Source organism: Pseudophryne corroboree, chromosome 7, assembly GCF_028390025.1.
Source record: "Pseudophryne corroboree isolate aPseCor3 chromosome 7, aPseCor3.hap2, whole genome shotgun sequence".
Classification (NCBI taxonomy): Eukaryota; Metazoa; Chordata; class Amphibia; order Anura; family Myobatrachidae; genus Pseudophryne; species Pseudophryne corroboree.
The window spans coordinates 114,378,480-114,399,507 of NC_086450.1; the positions used below are offsets into that span (position 1 = coordinate 114,378,480).

Genomic DNA, 21,028 nt, shown 5'->3' on the forward strand with positions numbered 1-21,028 from the left:
CGGCTCCCTCCGACAGGGAGGCAGCATTGGAAACAATTCACAAGCTGTATATCCAGCAGGTGATAATCAAAGTACCCCTCCTACGACAAGGAAAAGGGTATTATTTTTCCACACTATATTGTGGTACTGAAGCCAGACGGCTTGGTGACACATAGTCTAAATCTAAAATGTTTTGAACACTTACATAAAAGGTTCAAATCGAGATAAAGTCACTCAGAGCAGTGATAGCGAACCGGAATGTCCCTGGACATCAAGGATTACCTCCATGTCCAAATTTTGTCCTTCTCATCAAGGGTACCTCTGGTTCGTGGTACAGAACTGTCAATATCAGTTTCAGACGATGCCGTTTGAATTATCCACGGCACCCCGGGCCTTTTTACCAAGGTAATGGCCGAAAAGATGTTTCTTCAAAGAAAAAAGGCATCTAAATTATCCCTTACTTGCACGACCTAAAAAGGGCAAGTTCCAGAGAACAGTTGGAGGTCGGAAGAGCACTATCTAAAGTAGTTCTTCGACGGCACGACTGGATTCTAAATATTCCAAGAATCGCAGCTGTTTTCCGACGATACGTCTGCTGTTCCTAGGGATGATTCTGGACACGGTTCAGAAAAAGGTTTTTCTTCCCGAGGAAAAAGCCAAGGAGTTATCCGACCTGTCAGGAACCTCCTAAAACCAGGAAAGGTGTCTGTACATCAATGCACAAGAGTCCTGGGAAAAATGGTGGCTTTTTACGAAGCAATTCCATTCGGCAGATTCCATGCAAGAATTTTCCAAAGGGATCTGTTGGACAAATGGTCAGGGTCGCATCCTCAGATGCACCTGCGAATAACCCTGTCGCCAAGGACAAGGGTATATCTTCTGTGGTGGTTGCAAAAGGCTCATCTATTGGAGGGCCGCAGATTCGGCATACAGGATTTGATCCTGGTGACCACGGACGCCAGCCTGAGAGGTTGGGGAGCAGTCACACAAGGAAGAAACTTCCAGGGGGTATGGACGAACCTGGAAAAGTCTCTTCACATAAACATTCTGGTACTAAGAGCAATCTAAAATGCTCTAAGCCAGGCGGAACCACTCCTGCAAGGAAAACCGGTGTTGATTCAGTCGGACAACATCACGGCGGTCGCCCATGTAAACAGACAGGGCGGCACAAGAAGCAGGAGTGCAATGGCAGAAGCTGCCAAGATTCTTCGCTGGGCGGAGAATCACGTAATAGCACTGTCAGCAGTGTTCTTCCCGGGCGTGGACAACTGGGAAGCAGACTTCCTCAGCAGACACGATATTCACCCGGGAGAGGGGGGTCTTCATCCAGAAGTCTTCCACATGCTAATAAACTGTTGGGAAAGACCAATGGTAGACATGATGGCGTCTCGCCTCAACAAGAAACTGGACAAGTATTGCGCCAGGTCAAGAGATCCACAGGCAATAGCTGTGGACGCACTGGTAACACCTTGGGTGTACAAATCAGTATATGTGTTTCCTCCTCTGCCTCTCATACCAAAGGTATTGAAGATTATACGGTGAGGAGGAGTAAGAACAATACTAGTGGCTCCGGATTGGCCAAGAAGGACTTGGTACCCGGAACTTCAAGAGTTGGTCACGGACGACCCGTGCCCTCTACTTCTGAGAAGGGACCTGCTACAACAGGGTCCCTGTCTCTTTCAAGACTTACCGCGGCTGCGTTTGACGGCATGGCGGTTGAACGCCAGATCCTAAAAGGGAAAGGCATTCCAGAAGAAGTCATTCCTACCTTGATTAAGGCAAGGAAGGAAGTCACCGCGAAACATTATCACCGCATTTGGCGAAAATATGTCGCGTGGTGCGAGGATCGGAGTGTTCCGACGGAGGAATTTCAACTGGGTCGTTTCCTACATTTCCTACAATCAGGATTGTCTATGGGTCTCAAATTGAGATCTATTAAGGTTCAAATTTCGGCCCTGTCAATATTCTTCCAAAAAGAATTGGCCTCAGTTCCTGAGGTACAGACTTTTGTTAAAGGAGTACTGCATATACAGCCTCCTGTGGTGCCTCCGGTGGCACCGTGGGATCTAAATGTAGTTTTAGATTTCCTCAAATCCATTGGTTTGAACCATTGAAAAAGGTGGATTTTAAATATCTCACATGGAAAGTGACTATGTTACTGGCCCTGGCTTCCGCCAGGAGAGTATCTGAATTGGCGGCTTTATCTTATAAAAGCCCTTATCTAATCTTCCATTCGGATAGGGCAGAACTGAGGACTCGTCCGCATTTTCTCCCTAAGGTGGTATCAGCGTTTCACCTGAACCAACCTATTGTGGTGCCTGCGGCCACTGGCGACTTGGAGGACTCCAAGTTGTTGGACGTTGTCAGAGCCTTAAAAATATACATTTCAAGTTAAGGCCCATTCCACAAGGAAGGTGGGCTCATCTTGGGCGGCTGCCCGAGGGGTCTCGGCATTACAATTCTGCCGAGCAGCTACGTGGTCGGGGGAAAACACGTTTGTAAAATTCTACAAATTTGATACCCTGGCAAAAGAGGACTTGGAATTCTCTCATTCGGTGCTGCAGAGTCATCCGCACTCTCCCGCCCGTTTGGGAGCTTTGGTATAATCCCCATGGTCCTTTCAGGAACCCCAGCATCCACTTAGGACGATAGAGAAAATAAGAATTTACTTACCGATAATTCTATTTCTCGGAGTCCGTAGTGGATGCTGGGCGCCCATCCCAAGTGCGGATTATCTGCAATACTGTACATAGTTATTGTTAACAAATTCGGGTTATATTGTTAAGGAGCCATCTTTAAGAGGCTCTTTCTGTTATCATACTGTTAACTGGGTTTAGATCACAAGTTGTACGGTGTGATTGGTGTGGCTGGTATGAGTCTTACCCGGGATTCAAATTGCCTCCCTTATTGTGTACGCTCGTCCGGGCACAGTACCTAACTGGAGTCTGGAGGAGGGTCATAGGGGGAGGAGCCAGTGCACACCACCTGATCTGGTAAAAGCTTTACTTTTTTGTGCCCTGTCTCCTGCGGAGCCGCTATTCCCCATGGTCCTTTCAGGAACCCCAGCATCCACTACGGACTCCGAGAAATAGAATTATCGGTAAGTAAATTCTTATTTTTTCATATTACATCCCACAGTAGTATCACTTTACCTTATAAACGTTACTCCTCACAGTAGAGCCCCTTATTCACATTACATCACACTGAATTGCTCCTTATTCACATTACACCACACCCTATTGCTCTTTATTCATATTAGACGACACAGTAGTGCCCTTTCTATGCGCAACGCCACATAGTAGAGCACCTTATACACATAATGCCACAAATTAGTAATGCATTTATACACAATTCCACACAGTAATGCCCCTTACATATATGAGACACATTAATGTCCTTATAAACATAATGCACCTTACACATTATGACAACCTTTATTAATGCCCTTTTACACAACATATATGCCGCACATTATTAATGCCCTTATACACATAATGACACACATAGTGCCCCCTACACATTTGCTGCACATTACTAGTGCCCCTATACACATAATGACACACATACAGTAGTACCCTGTTACACATATGCCACACATTATTAATGCCCTTATACACATAATGACACACATAGTGCCCCTTACACATATGTTGCACATTATTAATGCATTTTTACATGACACACATAATGCTCCTTACACATATTCCGAACACTACTGCACAACCAACCCACTCACATGCACGCAGCACTCACACTGCCACTAACAATGTGACCTCTGCCTCTGCTTGGATACAGATGTGTCCTCATAAATCTTGCCTCAATGCTAAAGTCGGGCACCTTTTTTTTATGAAAATGCATCTTATTTGCATTGCTATGTGGCTAGGAAGCACAAGCAGCTTCTGCTGATTAAAATGATATGCAGCATGCCTATATATTGTGTGATACAGCCACAGTCTCACACAATATATAGGCATGCTGCATATCATTTTAATCAGCAGAAGCTGCTGATGCCCCTAGGCATATCAAATGCCCTAGGCAATTGCCTAGTTTGCCTATGCCTATGGCCGGCTCTGGGCGGATGTATTAAGCCTGGAGAAGTGATAAAGCAGTGATAAAGCAGTGATAAGTGGAAGGTGATAATGCACCAGCCAGTCAGCTTATAACTGTCATTTTCTCTAACGTCCTAGTGGATGCTGGGAACTCCGTAAGGACCATGGGGAATAGCGGGCTCCGAAGGAGGCTGGGCACTCTAGAAAGATCTTAGACTACCTGGTGTGCACTGGCTCCTCCCACTATGACCCTCCTCCAAGCCTCAGTTAGATTTCGTGCCCGGCCGAGGTTGGATGCACACTAGGGGCTCTCCTGAGCTCTTAGAAAGTTATAGTCTTAGAATTTGTTCTTTTCAGTGAGACCTGCTGGCAACAGGCTCACTGCAGCGAGGGACTAAGGGGAGAAGAAGCGAACTCGCCTGCTTGCAGCCGGATTGGGCTTCTTAGGCTACTGGACACCATTAGCTCCAGAGGGATCGACCGCAGGCCCAGCCTTGATGTTCGGTCCCGGAGCCGCGCCGCCGTCCCCCTTACAGAGCCAGAAGCAAGAAGATGGTCCGGAAAATCGGCGGCAGAAGACATCAGTCTTCACCAAGGTAGCGCACAGCACTGCAGCTGTGCGCCATTGCTCCTCTCACACACTTCATACTCCGGTCACTGAGGGTGCAGGGCGCTGGGGGGGGGCGCCCTGAGGCAGCAATAAAAACACCTTGGCTGGCAAAAATACCTCAATATATAGCCCCAGGGGCTATATATGAGGTAAATACCCCTGCCAGAAGTCCATAAAAAACGGGAGAATAGGCCGCGAAAAAGGGGCGGAGCCTATCTCCTCAGCACACTGGCGCCATTTTCCCTCACAGCTCCGTTGGAGGGAAGCTCCCTGGCTCTCCCCTGCAGTCTACAAGGGTTAAAAAAAGAGAGAGGGGGCACTAAATTTAGGCGCAGTATACATTATATATATAGATATAAAGCTATAGGGGACATAACTCAGTTAGTCCCTGCAGTATATAGCGCTCTGGTGTGTGCTGGCATACTCTCACTCTGTCCCCCCAAAAGGGCTTTTGTGGGTCCTGTCCTCGTTTAGAGCATTCCCTGTGTGTCTGCGGTGTGTCGGTACGGCTGTGTCGACATGTTGAATGAGGAGGCTTATATGGTGACGGAACAGAGGCCGATATATGTGATGTCGCCCCCTGTGGGGCCGACACCAGAGTGGATAGAGAGGTAAAAGGTATTAACCGACAGTGTCAACTCCTTACATAAAAGGGTGGATGACGTAACAGCTGTGGGACAGCCGGCTTCGCAGCCCGCGCCTGCCCAGGCGTCTCAAAGGCCATCAGGGGCTCAAAAACGCCCGCTCTCTCAGATGGCAGACACAGATGTCGACACGGAGTCTGACTCCAGTGTCGACAAGGTGGAGACATATACACAATCCAATCCGTGACTTGATCCCGGCAATAAAAAATGTGTTATACATTTCTGACTTTAACCTCTATAAATGGGTTTTAGGTTTGGGGAGAAAAAACAGGCAGTGTTTTGTTCCCCCATCAGATGAATAAATGAAGTGTGTGAAAAGCGTGGGTTCCCCCGTTAAGAAACTGGTAATTTATAAAAAGTTACTGATGGCGTACCCTTTCCCGCCAGGAGGATAAGTTACGCTGGGAGATATCCCCTAGGGTGGATAAGGCGCTCACACGTTTGTCAAAAAAGGTGGCACTGCCGTCTTAGGATACGGCCACTTTAATAGGTACCTGTTGATAAAAAAAAAAAAAAAAAACAGGAGGCTATCCTGAAGTCTGTATTTACACACTCAGGTACTAGACTGAGACCTGCAGATAGTGCTGCTGCAGCGTGGTTGGTGACCCTGTCAAACAGGGATAATAGTTGGCAAACATAAAAACATATTAAAGACGTTGTCTTATATATGGGGGATGCACAGAGGGATATTTTGCCGGCTGGCATCCAAAATAAATGTAATGTCCATTCTGTCAGGAGGGTATTAGAGACCTGTCACTGGACAGGTGATGCGGACTTAAAAAGCGCATAGAGAGCCTTATAAGAGTGAGGAATTATTTGGGGATGGTCTCTGGGACCTCGTATCCACAGCAACTGCTGGGAAGAAATAATTTTACCTCAGGTTTCCTCACAGAAAAAGGTACAGTCCTTTCGGCTTCAGAAAAGCAAGCGGGTCAAATGGCGCTTCCTTTCTGTACAGAGACAAGGGTAGAGGGAAAAAGCTGCACCAGTCAGCCTGTTCCCAGAATCAAGATTCTTCCCCCGCCTCCTGTGAGTACACACCATGACGCGGGTGCTCCACAGGTGTAGCCAGGTACGGTGGGGGGCCGCCTCAAAAATTTCAGCAATTAGTGGGCTCGCTCACAGGTGGATCCCTGTTTCTTCCAAGTAGTATTTCAGGGGTACAAGCTGGAATTAGAGAAGTCTCCCCCCAGCCGTTTCCTAAAATATGCCTTGCTGACAACTCCCTCAAGCAGGGAGGCTGTGCTAGAGGCAATTAATAAGCGGTATTCCCAGCAGGTAATACTCAAGGTGCCCCTACTTCAACAAGGACGGGGTTACTATTCCACACGGGTTGGGGTACCGAAACCGCATGGTTCGGTGTGACCCATTTTATATTTAAAATCCTTGAACATAAAAAAATTCAAGTTCAAGATGGAATCGCTCAGGGCGGTTATTACAAGCCTGGACGAGGGGGATTACATGGTATCCCGGGACATCAAGGATGCTTTCCTGCATGTCCCCATTTACCATCCTCGCCAGGAGTACCTCAGATTTGTGGTACAGGATTACCATTACCAAGTCCAGACACTGCCGTTTGGAATGTACATGGCACCGAGGGTGTTTTATCAAGGTAATGGCCGAAATGATGATACTCCTTCAAAAAAAAAAGGGAGTTGTAATTATCCCGTAATTGGACAATCTCGTTATAAGGGCGAGGTCCAAGGAGCAGTTGGTAGTCGGGGTAGCACTATTTTGGAAAGTGCTACAACAGCATAGGTGGATTCTAAACAGTCCAAAGTCACAGCTGGTTCCTATGACACGTCTACTGTTCCTGGGGATGGTTCTGGACATAAACCAGAAATAGTGTTTCTCCCGGAGGAGAAAGCCAAGGAGTTGTCATCTCTAGTCAGAGACCTCCTGAAACCAAAATAGGTAGCGGTGCATCATTGCACGCGAGTCCTGGGAAAAATGGTAGCTTCTTACGAAGCAATCCCATTAGGCAGGTTCCATACAAGAACTTTTCAGAGGGACCTGTTGGACAAGTGGTCCGGATCGCATCTTCCGATGCATAGGCTGATAACCCTGTCTCCAAGGACCAGGGTATCTCTACTGTGGTGGCTGCAGAGTGCCCATCTTCAAGAGGGCCGCAGGTTCGGCATACAGGACTAGGTCCTAGTGACCATGGATTCCAGCCTTTGAGGCTGGGGGGCAGTCACATAGGGAAGAAACTTCCAGGGACTTTGGTCAAGTCAGGTTATTTCCCTACACATAAATATTCTGGATCTGAGGGCCATTTACAATGCCCTGAGGCCAGCAAGGCCTCTGCTTCAAAACCAGCCGGTACTGATCCAATCAGACAACATCACGGCAGTCGCCCATGTAATCAACGGGGCGGCACAAGAAGCAGGATGGCGATGGCAGAAGCCACAAGGATTCTCCGATAGGCGGAAAATCATGTGTTAGCACTGTCAGCAGTGTTCATTCCCGGAGTGGACAACTGGGAAGCAGATCTTCTCAACAGACACGACCTCCACCCGGGAGAATGGGGACTTCCTCCAGAAGTCTTCCAATAGGATTGTACACCATTGGGAAAGGCCACAGGTGGACATGATGGCGTCCCGCCTTAACAAAAAGCTATAAAAGATATTGCTCCAGGTCAAGGGACCCTCAGGCGATAGCTATGGACGCTCTGGTAACACCGTGGGTGTACCAGTCGGTTTAGGTGTTCTCCCCTCTGCCTCTCATACCAAAGGTACTGAGAATAATAAGAAGGCGAGGAGTAAGAACGATACTCGTGGATGGCCAAGAAGAGCTTGGTACCCAGAACTTCAAGAATTTATATCAGAGGACCCATGGCCTCTGCCACTCAGTCAGGACCTGCGGCAGCAGGGGCCCTGTCTGTTCCAAGACTTACCGCGGCTGCGTTTGACGGCATGGCGGTTGAACGCCGGATCCTGAAGGAAAAGGGTATTCCGGAGGAAGTAATTCCTACGCTTACTAAAGCCAGGAAAGAGGTTACAGCAACTCATTATCACCGCATATGGCGAAAATATGTTGCATGGTGTGAGGCCGAAAGGGCCCCAACAGAGGAATTTCAACTAGGTCGATTTCTGCATTTCCTGCAAGCAGGAGTGACTATGGGCCTTAAATTGGGTTCCATTAAGGTACAGATCTCGGCTCTGTCGATTTTCTTTCAAAAAAGAACTAGCTTCAGTACCTGAAGTTCAGACATTTATAAAAGGAGTGCTGCATAGTCAGCCCCCGTTTGTGCCTCCTGTGGCACCTTGGGATCTCAACGTGGTGTTGAGTTTTCTTAAAATCACTTTGGTTTGAACCACTAAAAACCGTGGATCTGAAATATCTCACATGGAAGGTGGTTATGTTATTGGCCTTGGCTTCTGCCAGGCGAGTATCAGAATTGGCGGCTTTGTCTTGTAAAAGCCCTTATTTGATTTTCCATATGGATAGGGCAGAATTGAGGACTCGTCCCCAGTTTCTCCCTAAGGTGGTGTCAGCGTTTCACCTGAACCAGTCTATTGTGGTGCCTGCGGCTACTAAGGATTTGGAGGACTCCAAGTTGCTAGACGTTGTCAGGGCCCTGAAAATATATGTTTCCAGGACGGCTGGAGTCAGAAAATCTGACTCGCTGTTTATCCTATATGCACCCAACAAGCTGGGTGCTCCTGCTTCTAAGCAGACTATTGCTCGTTGGATTTGTAGTACAATTCAGCTTGCACATACTGTGGCAGGCCTGCCACAGCCAAAATCTGTCAATGCCCATTCCACAAGGAAGGTGGGCTCATCTTGGGCGGCTGCCCGAGGGGTCTCGGCTTTACAACTTTGCCGAGCAGCTACTTGGTCAGGGGCAAACACGTTTGCAAAATTCTACAAATTTGATACCCTGGCTGAGGAGGACCTGGAGTTCTCTCATTCGGTGCTGCAGAGTCATCCGCACTCTCCCGCCCGTTTGGGAGCTTTGGTATAATCCCCATGGTCCTTACGGAGTTCCCAGCATCCACTAGGACGTTAGAGAAAATAAGAATTTACTCACCGGTAATTCTATTTCTCGTAGTCCGTAGTGGATGCTGGGCGCCCATCCCAAGTGCGGTTTATCTGCATTACTTGTACATAGTTATTGTTAACTAAATCGGGTTATTGTTGAGCCATCTGTTGAGAGGCTCTATTGTTTCATACTGTTAACTGTGTTTCATATCACGAGTTGTACGGTGTGATTGGTGTGGCTGGTATGAGTCTTACCCGGGATTCAAAATCCTTCCTTATTGTGTACGCTCGTCCGGGCACAGTACCTAACTGAGGCTTGGAGGAGGGTCATAGTGGGAGGAGCCAGTGCACACCAGGTAGTCTAAGATCTTTCTAGAGTGCCCAGCCTCCTTCGGAGCCCGCTATTCCCCATGGTCCTTACGGAGTTCCCAGCATCCACTACGGACTACGAGAAATAGAATTACCGGTGAGTAAATTCTTATTTTTTTAACCCGTAATGATTGGCTGATGCGTTATCACCTTCCACGTATCACTTCTTTATCACTGCTTTATCACTTCTCCAGGTTTAATACATCTGCCCCTTTGTTTCTAAACTATATACATTATCCAGAATGTTTGGGATATGGGATTTTCTAAACAGGGGTTTCTTTTAAATACAATTTGGAGCTTAATATCTAAACGCCTCTGCATTGTCATGGTTCCCTCAGAATTGCTCCTACTATTATCTTTTGTAGCAGTGCTCTTCTCAGTGGCTTTAGGAAAACAATTACGTTCATATGCATGTGTTGCATTATTATGCTACAGAATCAATGACATACACCATTTGTGTTTTACAAACCTATCATTTTCTTTATAGAAAGATGTATTGGACTGATCAAGGGACGGAAGGTGGAGTACCGCCAAAGATTGCCAGTGCTGATATGGATGGAACAAATTCAGTGATCTTACTCAATAATGGTCTTGACCATGTTGAGTTTATCACCATTGACATCGCTGAGCAAAAACTTTACTGGGCAGTTACTGGCAGTGGAGTGGTAATAATCACATTTCTAAATATCTGTATATATCCCAGTGTCTTGCTTTTTTGGAAGGCGGGAGGAAAAGACACATGAAAGTTGGAATTGTGGGCAGTGTCGGACTGGGGTATGATTGCACTTGGCTAGCCACCATAAAGGCTTGGCTAACAGTTAGATAGTGCATTGTCTTTGTCCCTTGATTCAGATATGTATATAAATGCACTGGAGTCAGAAGAGGGGTGCGGGGGGTGCAGCCCGCACCTGGGTGTCACCCGAAGAGGGGTGACACCAAAGCGACGGCTCCTGCTCAGTGACAGGAGCCAGGTGCTGCACTGTAAGGTGCTGCACTGTAACATTACAGTGCAGCAACCCGGCTCCTGTCACTGAGCAGAAACCGGCACTGCAGCAAGAACCCTCCCGAGGCAGCCCGCTCCTCCAGGACCCCCGGCATGAAGAAAACGGGGTCGGGACGGATAGCCACGCCCACATCCCGCAAATCCACGCCCACATCCCGTGAAGCCACACACGGTCCACGAAGCCATGCCCCCTTTTTAACCTGCCGCACCGGGTGTAAAGGGGCAGACGACGCTTCTGTATATATAGTATATACTGCTAGTCCATGCATGATAATGTAACAGATTAATAACAACATAGCACTGTAGAAACTACACCATAGTCCTGTGCAGTATAATGTAATGTAATATATGTATAATGTATAATTCTAGTGCACAGTCTCGAACCTGATCCCTGGAGGAGGGGGTGGGCCTTCTGGCAGTATAGCTTGCTCACCGGGCATATCCTGTACCCCTGTGTAACAGTCTGACCCTGATAGTGGGTAGTAAAGTTTGTGTTTTTGGATGATAAAAAATACCAAAACCGTTGTAATTTATTTTTAATTACGCCCATAGACATCACATTGAATGAACCATTTACTCCTTAGCTACTATTATGAGTTGAATCCTTCTCCTATATTTCGTTACATACAGTATCAGGCTATCAGGCAAATGGTAGACTGTAAATGGGACAAATAAAATGGGAAAGAAAAACGTATATAACGAATTGCATGTGCAGAAGGTACTGTGCTATTAAATCAGGCAATGTTAACTCTTTTTTAAGCTTATTTGTATAAACATGTAATTATTATTAGACACTTTTTAAAGCAGGTACATTAAATTTTGTTATAAAACTGCAACTCACCTTTTAGATTGAAAGAGCAAATGTGGATGGTAGAAACCGGATTACTGTGGTGCAGCACCTCTCGCACCCCTGGGGAATAGCCGTCCATGAGAACTTCCTGTATTATACGGATCGTGACTATGAAGCCATTGAGAGGGTGGATAAGTCCACAGGGTCAAACAGAGTTGTGCTGAGAGACAATATTTCAGGGCTTAAGTGTCTACGTGTCCACTACAGAGACAGTAAGTATCTTTGTTTTAAAGACTCTATTAAAATATGCAATAATATCCCATTTTATTTTGGCCAAAAGGGTGGGTGAAATTGGTGGACTGGAACTGCCCTAACCATTTTTGAAATTATATTTTATATTTAACAACATTATGTTAGGATGTCTCACTTGACCACTCTACATACATAAGTGGGATGACTCTGATTTTGGTGCCTAGGATTTTTTTGGGTGAGTACTCACCTTTCCACACTTAGATGTGTACTGTATGTTCAGAGGAACATGACCTACTGTAGGTTGCAGAGGAATATTTTGGATACCTGGGTAAGTGGTTTCTCCAGTGGATATCATTTGGGAGGTGATGAAGAGGTCCCTGTGGTAGATCTGATGGACTTAACCTTATGGAAGAGACGAATGTACTAATGCACCTGGGGGTCTATTTTCTAAGCCTTGGACGGAGATAAAGTGGACAGAGATAAAGTACCAGCCAACCAGCTCCTGTCATTTTTTAAACACTGTAACATGGCAATTAGAAGCTGATTGACTGGTACTTTATCTCTGATCATTTTATCTCTCTCCAAGGCTCAATAAATAGGCCCCTTGGTTGGTAAATAATTGAGCTAACAAGATGACATCATTCACCTAGAAATTATAAAAGTAGTAAAACGTATCTATTCGTTGCCATGGAATTCGTGTGCTCTGTGTGGTGACTTAGGGGTCTATTTACTAAGCCCTGGATGGAGATAAAATGGACGGAGATAAAGTACCAGCCAATCAGTTCCTAACTGCCATGTTTCAGGCAGGGTTTGAAAAATGACAGTTATGAGCTGATTGGCTGGTACCTTAACTCGGTCCACCTTATCTCCATCCAAGGCTTAGTAAACAGATCCCTTAGTGTCTTGTTTGTAGAGAGCTGTGTTGGGGAATCGAGAGAGATAACAGGGGAAATAGGAGGAGAGAGAAAGAAAACGAGCATGGAAGAGAGAGCAGTGGTCTGTGGATTTCAACAGTATGTATGTATATATATATATATATATATATATTATATATATATATTGTACACATTACAAAAACTTACATATGCGCTAATTATAATTATAATGAATCCACAATATACAAATAAAATCAGAATTAATTTCATTCAGTGCTGCTAGGGATGGTCCTTTGTTGCCAGAGGACCCAGTAGAATGGTCAATATAATGTTTTCCCAGGGCGTGCCAACCTTTATCAATGATTAATATCCAATGATAATGTCCACCATATTCATCAGTTAGTGTCCGTTTTAGTATTATCAATTTATTAAAATTGATAATACTAATCATCTTTACATGACACATAATCTTGCTGATATGACCGCACTTTGGGGCAGATGTTATGCCTTTAGATATCTTTACCCTTTCCAGGGTCTGAGCTCTTGGAAGCAATGAACCTTCCTACTAGAGATCAGTCCAACGCTATGCACCCAGCACTTTTCGACAATATTGACTTCTTCGGGGATGTGTATACTGTAGTTCTTAAATGTTTATTCTTAATGTGTCTCCTGGTTTTGTTTCAGGTATTAGTGCAGCAATTATATTTCTTAGAAGTCTACTCCTGATATGTGTTCTTGGGCCTAATTCAGACCTGATCGCTAGGCTGCGTTTTCGTACAGCGTATGCACCGCAATGCGCGTCACACGGGTACAAAGCGGATTGCCGCTCAGCGATGGGTTTGTGCGAAGAATCCATTCGCACGTGCGTTCGCAAGGAGATTGACAGGAAGAAGGCGTTTGTGGGTGGCAACTGACCATTTTCAGGGAGTGTTTGGAAAAACGCAGGCGTGTCCAAGCCTTTGCAGGGAGGGTTCCTGGCGTCAATTTTGGTCCCGAACAGGTTGAAGTGTTCGCAGCGGCTGAGTAAGTCCTGGGCTACTCAGAGACTGCACAAAATCTGTTTGTACAGCTCTGCTACACGTGTATTCGCAAGGAGATTGACAGGAAGAAGATGTTTGTGGGCGGCAACTGACCATTTTCAGGGAGTGTTTGGAAAAACACAGGCGTGTCCAAGTGTTTGCAGGGAGGGTTCCTGACGTCAATTCCGGTCCCGAACAGGTTGAAGTGTTCGCAGCGGCTGAGTAAGTCCTGGGCTACTCAGAGACTGCACAAAATCTGTTTGCACAGCTCTGCTACACATGTGTTCGCACACTTGTAAAGCGAAAATACACTCCCTTATAGGCAGCGACTATGCGAACGCAGGACTGCAAAAAAAAACCCTAGCAAGCGATCAGGTCTGAATTAGCCCCATTGTCTCCTTTCAGGTGATGAATGTCCTGAATGGAGACCAGGACACATGTCAGGAGTAGACTTCTGAGAATTATAATTGCTGCACTAATACCTGAAAGAAAACCAAGAGACACATTAGGATTAGACATTTGAGATGTTTCGGGACACACAGGGCCCATTCCTTAGGACTGTGGTAATACGTATGTGATTCAATGAATAAAAAGTTTCTCTATCGTCCTAAGTGGATGCTGGGGTTCCTGAAAGGACCATGGGGAATAGCGGCTCCGCAGGAGACAGGGCACAAAAGTAAAGCTTTTACAGGTCAGGTGGTGTGTACTGGCTCCTCCCCCCATGACCCTCCTCCAGACTCCAGTTAGATTTTTGTGCCCGGCCGAGAAGGGTGCAATTCTAGGTGGCTCTCATAAAGAGCTGCTTAGAGAGTTTAGCTTAGGTTTTTTATTTTACAGTGATTCCTGCTGGCAACAGGATCACTGCAACGAGGGACAGAGGGGAGAAGAAGTGAACTCACCTGCGTGCAGGATGGATTGGCTTCTTGGCTACTGGACATGAAGCTCCAGAGGGACGATCACAGGTACAGCCTGGATGGTCACCGGAGCCACGCCGCCGGCCCCCTCACAGATGCTGAAGCAAGAAGAGGTCCAGAATCGGCGGCTGAAGACTCCTGCAGTCTTCTTAAGGTAGCGCACAGCACTGCAGCTGTGCGCCATTTTCCTCTCAGCACACTTCACACGGCAGTCACTGAGGGTGCAGGGCGCTGGGAGGGGGGCGCCCTGGGAGGCAAATGAAAACCTTTAAAAAGGCTAAAAATACCTCACATATAGCCCCAGAGGCTATATGGAGATATTTACCCCTGCCTAAATGTACTAAATAGCGGGAGACGAGCCCGCCGAAAAAGGGGCGGGGCCTATCTCCTCAGCACACGGCGCCATTTTCTGTCACAGCTCCGCTGGTCAGGAAGGCTCCCAGGTCTCTCCCCTGCACTGCACTACAGAAACAGGGTATAACAGAGAGGGGGGGCAAAATAAATGGCAATATATTAATATAAAAGCAGCTATAAGGGAGCACTTAATCATAAGGCTATCCCTGTCATATATAGCGCTTTTTGGTGTGTGCTGGCAGACTCTCCCTCTGTCTCCCCAAAGGGCTAGTGGGTCCTGTCTTCGTATAGAGCATTCCCTGTGTGTCTGCTGTGTGTCGGTACGTGTGTGTCGACATGTATGAGGACGTTATTGGTGTGGAGGCGGAGCAATTGCCAAATATGAGGATGTCACCTCCTAGGGGGTCGACACCAGAATGGATGCCTTTATTTGTGGAATTACGGGATAGCGTCAACTCGCTTAAGCAGTCGTTTGCCGACATGAGGCGGCCGGACACTCAATTAGTGCCTGTCCAGGCGCCTCAAACACCGTCAGGGGCTGTAAAACGCCCCTTGCCTCAGTCGGTCGACACAGACCCAGACACAGGCACTGATTCCGGTGGTGAAGGTGACGAATCAACCGTATTTTCCAGTAGGGCCACACGTTATATGATTTTGGCAATAAAGGAGATGTTACATTTAGCTGATACTACAGGTACCACTAAACAGGGTATTATGTGGGGTGTGAAAAAACTACCAGTAGTTTTTACCGAATCAGAAGAATTAAATGACGTGTGTGATGAAGCGTGGGGTGCCCCGATAAAAAACTGCTAATTTCAAAGAAGTTATTGGCTTTATACCCTTTCCCGCCAGAGGTTAGGGAGCGCTGGGAAACACCTCCTAGGGTGGACAAAGCGCTAACACGCTTATCAAAACAAGTGGCGTTACCCTCTCCTGAGACGGCCGCACTTAAAGATCCATCAGATAGGAGGATGGAAAATATCCAAAAAGGTATATACACACATGCAGGTGTTATACTACGACCAGCTATTGCGACTGCCTGGATGTGCAGTGCTGGGGTAGTTTGGTCAGAGTCCCTGATCGAAAATCTTGATACCCTGGACAGGGACAATATTTTACTGTCGTTAGAACAAATAAAGGATGCATTTCTTTATATGCGTGATGCACAGAGAGATATCTGCACACTGGCATCACGGGTAAGTGCTATGTCCATTTCGGCCAGAAGAGCTTTATGGACACGACAGTGGACAGGCGATGCGTAGAGGAGTTATTTGGGGTCGGTCTATCGGATTTGGTGGCCACGGCTACGGCCGGGAAATCCACCTTTCTACCTCAAGTCACTCCCCAACAGAAAAAGGCACCGACCTTTCAACCGCAGCCCTTTCGTTCCTTTAAAAATAAGAGAGCAAAGGGCTATTCATATCTGCGACGAGGCAGAGGACGAGGGAAGAGACAGCAACAGGCAGCTCCTTCCCAGGAACAGAAGCCCTCCCCGGCTTCTACAAAAGCCTCAGCATGACGCTGGGGCTTCGCAAGCGGACTCGGGGGCGGTAGGCAGTCGTCTCAAGAATTACAGCGCGCAGTGGGCTCACTCGCAGGTAAATCCCTGGATCCTGCAGATAATATCTCAGGGGTACAGGTTGAAATTAGAGACAGAGCCACCTCGCCGTTTCCTGAAGTCTGCTTTACCAACGTCCCCCTCAGAAAGGGAGACGGTTTTGGAAGCCATTCACAAGCTGTATTCTCAGCAGGTGATAGTCAAGGTACCTCTTCTACAACAAGGGAAGGGGTATTATTCCACTCTTTTTGTGGTACCGAAGCCGGATGGCTCGGTAAGGCCTATTCTAAATCTGAAGTCCTTGAACCTGTACATAAAGAAGTTCAAGTTCAAGATGGAGTCACTCAGAGCAGTGATAGCGAACCTGGAAGAAGGGGACTTTATGGTATCCTTGGACATCAAGGATGCGTATCTCCACGTTCAAATTACCCCTCACACCAGGGGTACCTCAGGTTCGTTGTACAAAACTGTCACTATCAGTTTCAGACGCTGCCGTTTGGTTTGTCCACGGCACCTCGGGTCTTTACAAAGGTAATGGCCGAGATAATATTTCTTCTTCGAAGAAAAGGCGTATTAATTATCCCATACTTGGACGATCTCCTAATAAGGGCAAGGTCCAGAGAACAGCTAGAGATGGGTTTAGCACTATCTCAAGAGGTGCTAAAGCAGCACGGATGGATTCTGAATATTCCAAAATCCCAATTAATGCCGACAACTCGTCTGCTGTTCCTGGGGATGATTCTGGACACAGTTCAGAAAAAGGTTTTTCTTCCCGAAGAAAAAGCCAAGGAGTTATCTGACCTGGTCAGGAACCTCCTAAAACCAGGAAAGGTGTCTGTACATCAATGCACAAGAGTCCTGGGAAAAAATGGTAGCTTCTTACGAAGCAATCCCTTTCGGCAGATTCCATGCAAAGGGATCTGTTGGACAAATGGTCAGGGTCGCATCTTCAGATGCACCTGCGGATAACCCTGTCGCCGAGGACAAGGGTATCCCTTCTGTGGTGGTTGCAGGAGGCTCATCTATTGGAGGGCCGCAGATTCGGCATGCAGGATTGGATCCTGGTGACCACGGATGCCAGCCTGAGAGGCTGGGGAGCAGTCACACAGGGAAGAAATTTCCAGGGAGTGTGGTCGAGCCTGAAAAAGTCTCTTCACATAAGCATTCTGGAACTAAGAGCAATCTACAATGCTCTAAGCCAGGCGGAACCTCTGCTTCAAGGAAGACCGGTGTTGATCCAGTCGGACAACATCACGGCAGTCGCCCATGTAAACAGACAGGGCGGCACAAGAAGCAGGAGGGCAATGGCAGAAGCTGCCAGGATCCTTCGCTGGGCGGAGAATCACGTGATAGCACTGTCAGCAGTATTCATCCCGGGCGTGGACAACTGGGAAGCAGACTTCCTCAGCAGACACGACCTTCACCCGGGAGAGTGGGTACTTCATCCAGAAGTTTTCCACATGCTATTAAACCGTTGGGTAAAACCAATGGTGGACATGATGGCGTCTCGCCTCAACAAAACACTGGACAGGTATTGCGCCAGGTCAAGAGATCCGCAGGCAATAGCTGTGGACGCGCTGGTAACACCTTGGGTGTACCAGTCGGTATATGTGTTTCCTCCTCTGCCTCTCATACCAAAGGTATTGAGGATTATACGGCAAAGAGGAGTAAGACTAGTGGCTCCGGATTGGCCAAGAAGGACTTGGTACCCGGAACTTCAAGAGATGGTCACGGACGATCCGTGGCCTCTACTTCTGAGAAGGGACCTGCTTCAGCAGGGTCCTTGTCTTTTTCAAGACTTACCGCGGCTGCGTTTGACGGCATGGCGTTTGAATGCCAGATCCTAAAAGGAAAAGGCATTCCAGAAGAAGTCATTCCTACCTTGATAAAGGCAAGGAAGGAAGTCACCGCGAAGCATTATCGCCGTATTTGGCGAAAATATGTTGCGTGGTGCGAGCAGCGGAGTGCTCCGATGGAGGAATTTCAACTGGGTCGTTTTCCTACATTTCCTGCAATCAGGATTGTCTATGGGTCTCAAATTGGGATCTATTAAGGTTCAAATTTCGGCCCTATCAATATTCTTCCAAAAAGAATTGGCCTCAGTCCCTGAGGTCCAGATTTTTATCAAAGGAGTACTGCATATACAGCCTCCTGTGGTGCCTAAGGTGGCACCGTGGGATCTAAATGTAGTTTTAGATTTCCTCAAATCCAATTGGTTTGAACCACTAAAGAATGTGGATTTGAAATATCTCACATGGAAAGTGACTATGTTACTGGCCCTGGCTTCGGCCGGGAGAGTATCTGAACTGGCGGCTTTGTTTTATAAAAGCCCTTATTTAATTTTCCATTCGACATAGGGCAGAGCTGCGGACGCGTCCGCATTTTCTCCCTAAGGTGGTATCAGCGTTTCACCTGAACCAGCCTATTGTAGTGCCTGCGGCTACAGACGACTTGAAGGACTCCAAGTTGTTGGACGTTGTCAGAGCCTTAAAAATATACATTTAAAGGACGGCTGGAGTCAGAAAATCTGACTCGCTGTTTATACTGTATGCACCCAACAAGTTGGGTGCACCTGCTTCTAAGCAGTCGATTGCTCGTTGGATTTGTAACAAAATTCAACTTGTACATTCTGTGGCAGGCCTGCCACAGCCTAAATCTGTTAAGGCCCATTCCGCAAGGAAGGTGGGCTCATCTTGGGCGGCTGCCCGAGGGGTCTCGGCATTACAACTCTGCCGAGCAGCTACGTGGTCAGGGGAGAACACGTTTGTAAATTTTTACAAATTTGATACCCTGGCATAGGAGGACCTGGAGTTCTCTCATTCGGTGCTGCAGAGTCATCCGCACTCTCCCGCCCGTTTGGGAGCTTTGGTATAATCCCCATGGTCCTTTCAGGAACCCCAGCATCCACTTAGGACGATAGAGAAAATAAGAATTTACTTACCGATAATTCTATTTCTCGGAGTCCGTAGTGGATGCTGGGCGCCCATCCCAAGTGCGGATTATCTGCAATACTTGTACATAGTTATTGTTAACTAATTCGGGTTATTGTTTAGGAAGCCATCTTTCAGAGGCTCCTCTGTTATCATACTGTTAACTGGGTTTAGATCACAAGTTGTACGGTGTGATTGGTGTGGCTGGTATGAGTCTTACCCGGGATTCAAAATCCTCCCTTATTGTGTACGCTCGTCCGGGCACAGTACCTAACTGGAGTCTGGAGGAGGGTCATGGGGGGAGGAGCCAGTACACACCACCTGACCTGTAAAAGCTTTACTTTTGTGCCCTGTCTCCTGCGGAGCCGCTATTCCCCATGGTCCTTTCAGGAACCCCAGCATCCACTACGGACTCCGAGAAATAGAATTATCGGTAAGTAAATTCTTATTTTTGTCTTCTTATTTATTGTATCACATATTACCACTGTCCTAATGAAGGGGCCCTGTGTGTCCCGGAAACGCCGCATGGACACCATGTGGAATATATAAAGTATCAGAGCCGGCCATAGGCATAGGCAAACTAGGCAATTGCCTAGGGCATTTGATATGCCTAGGGGCATCAGCAGCTTCTGCTGATTAAAATGATATGCGGCATGCCTATATTCTGTATGTAGCATTTCATATGCAGATACAGCCACAGTCTCACACAGTATATCGGCATGCTGCATATCAGTTTAATCGCCAGAAGCTGCTTGTGCATCCTAGCCACATAGCAATGCAAATAAGATGCATTTTCATTAAAAAAAAGGTGCCCGACATTAGCATTGATGCAAGATTTGTGAGGACACATCTGTATCTAAGCAGAGGCAGAGGTCACAGTGTTAGTGGCAGTGTGAGTGCTGTGTGCATGTGAGTGGGTTGGTTGTTCAGTAGTGTTCGGAATATGTGTAAGGAGCATTATGTGTGTCATGTAAAAATGCATTAATAATGTGCAACATATGTGTAAAGGGCCACTATGTGTGTCATGTGTATAAGGGCATTAATAATGTGCGGCATATGTGTAACAGGGTACTGCTGTATGTGTGTCATTATGTGTATAGGGGCACTAATAATGTGCAGCAAATGTGTAGCGGGCACTATGTGTGTCATTATGTGTATAATGGCATTAATAATGTGCGCCATATGTGTAAGGGACATTATGTGTAAAAGGGCATTTATAAAGGTTGTCATAATGTGTAAGGCGCATTATGTTTATAAGGACATTAATGTGTCTCATATGTGTAAGGGGCATTACTGTGTGGAATTTGTATAAATGCATTACTAATGTGTGGCATTATGTGTATAACGTGCTCTACTATGTGGCGTTGCATATAGAAAGTGCACTACTGAGTCGTCTAATGTGAATAAAGAGCAATAAGGTGTGGTGTAATGTGAATAAGGAGCAATTCAGTGTGATGTAATGTGAATAAGGGGCTCTACTGTGAGGAGTAACGTTTATAAGGTAAAGTGATACTACCGTGGGATGTAATATGAATTATGGACATTATCGCAAGATAAAATGTGAATAAAGTTGCAGTACTGTGTGGCGTAATTGGAATTGGGGTTACTATTGTGTGGCCATGCCCCTTGCCAGCAAAAACACACCCCTTTTTGGGCTGTGCGTCAAATGTGCGAACTGTTCCTATGTAAAATATAGGG

General features: G+C 46.7%; 1 protein-coding gene across 1 annotated transcript in view; it reads left to right on the plus strand.

The window, feature by feature from the left end:
• The window catches only part of LRP2 (LDL receptor related protein 2), a 449,269-nt gene that overhangs the window by 247,457 nt on the left and 180,784 nt on the right, over nucleotides 1-21,028 (plus strand). The window contains exons 37-38 of the mRNA XM_063932587.1: nucleotides 10,123-10,300; nucleotides 11,487-11,700. Of these exons, the coding sequence (XP_063788657.1) occupies nucleotides 10,123-10,300; nucleotides 11,487-11,700 (392 nt within the window). The remainder of the gene's footprint in view (nucleotides 1-10,122; nucleotides 10,301-11,486; nucleotides 11,701-21,028) is intronic.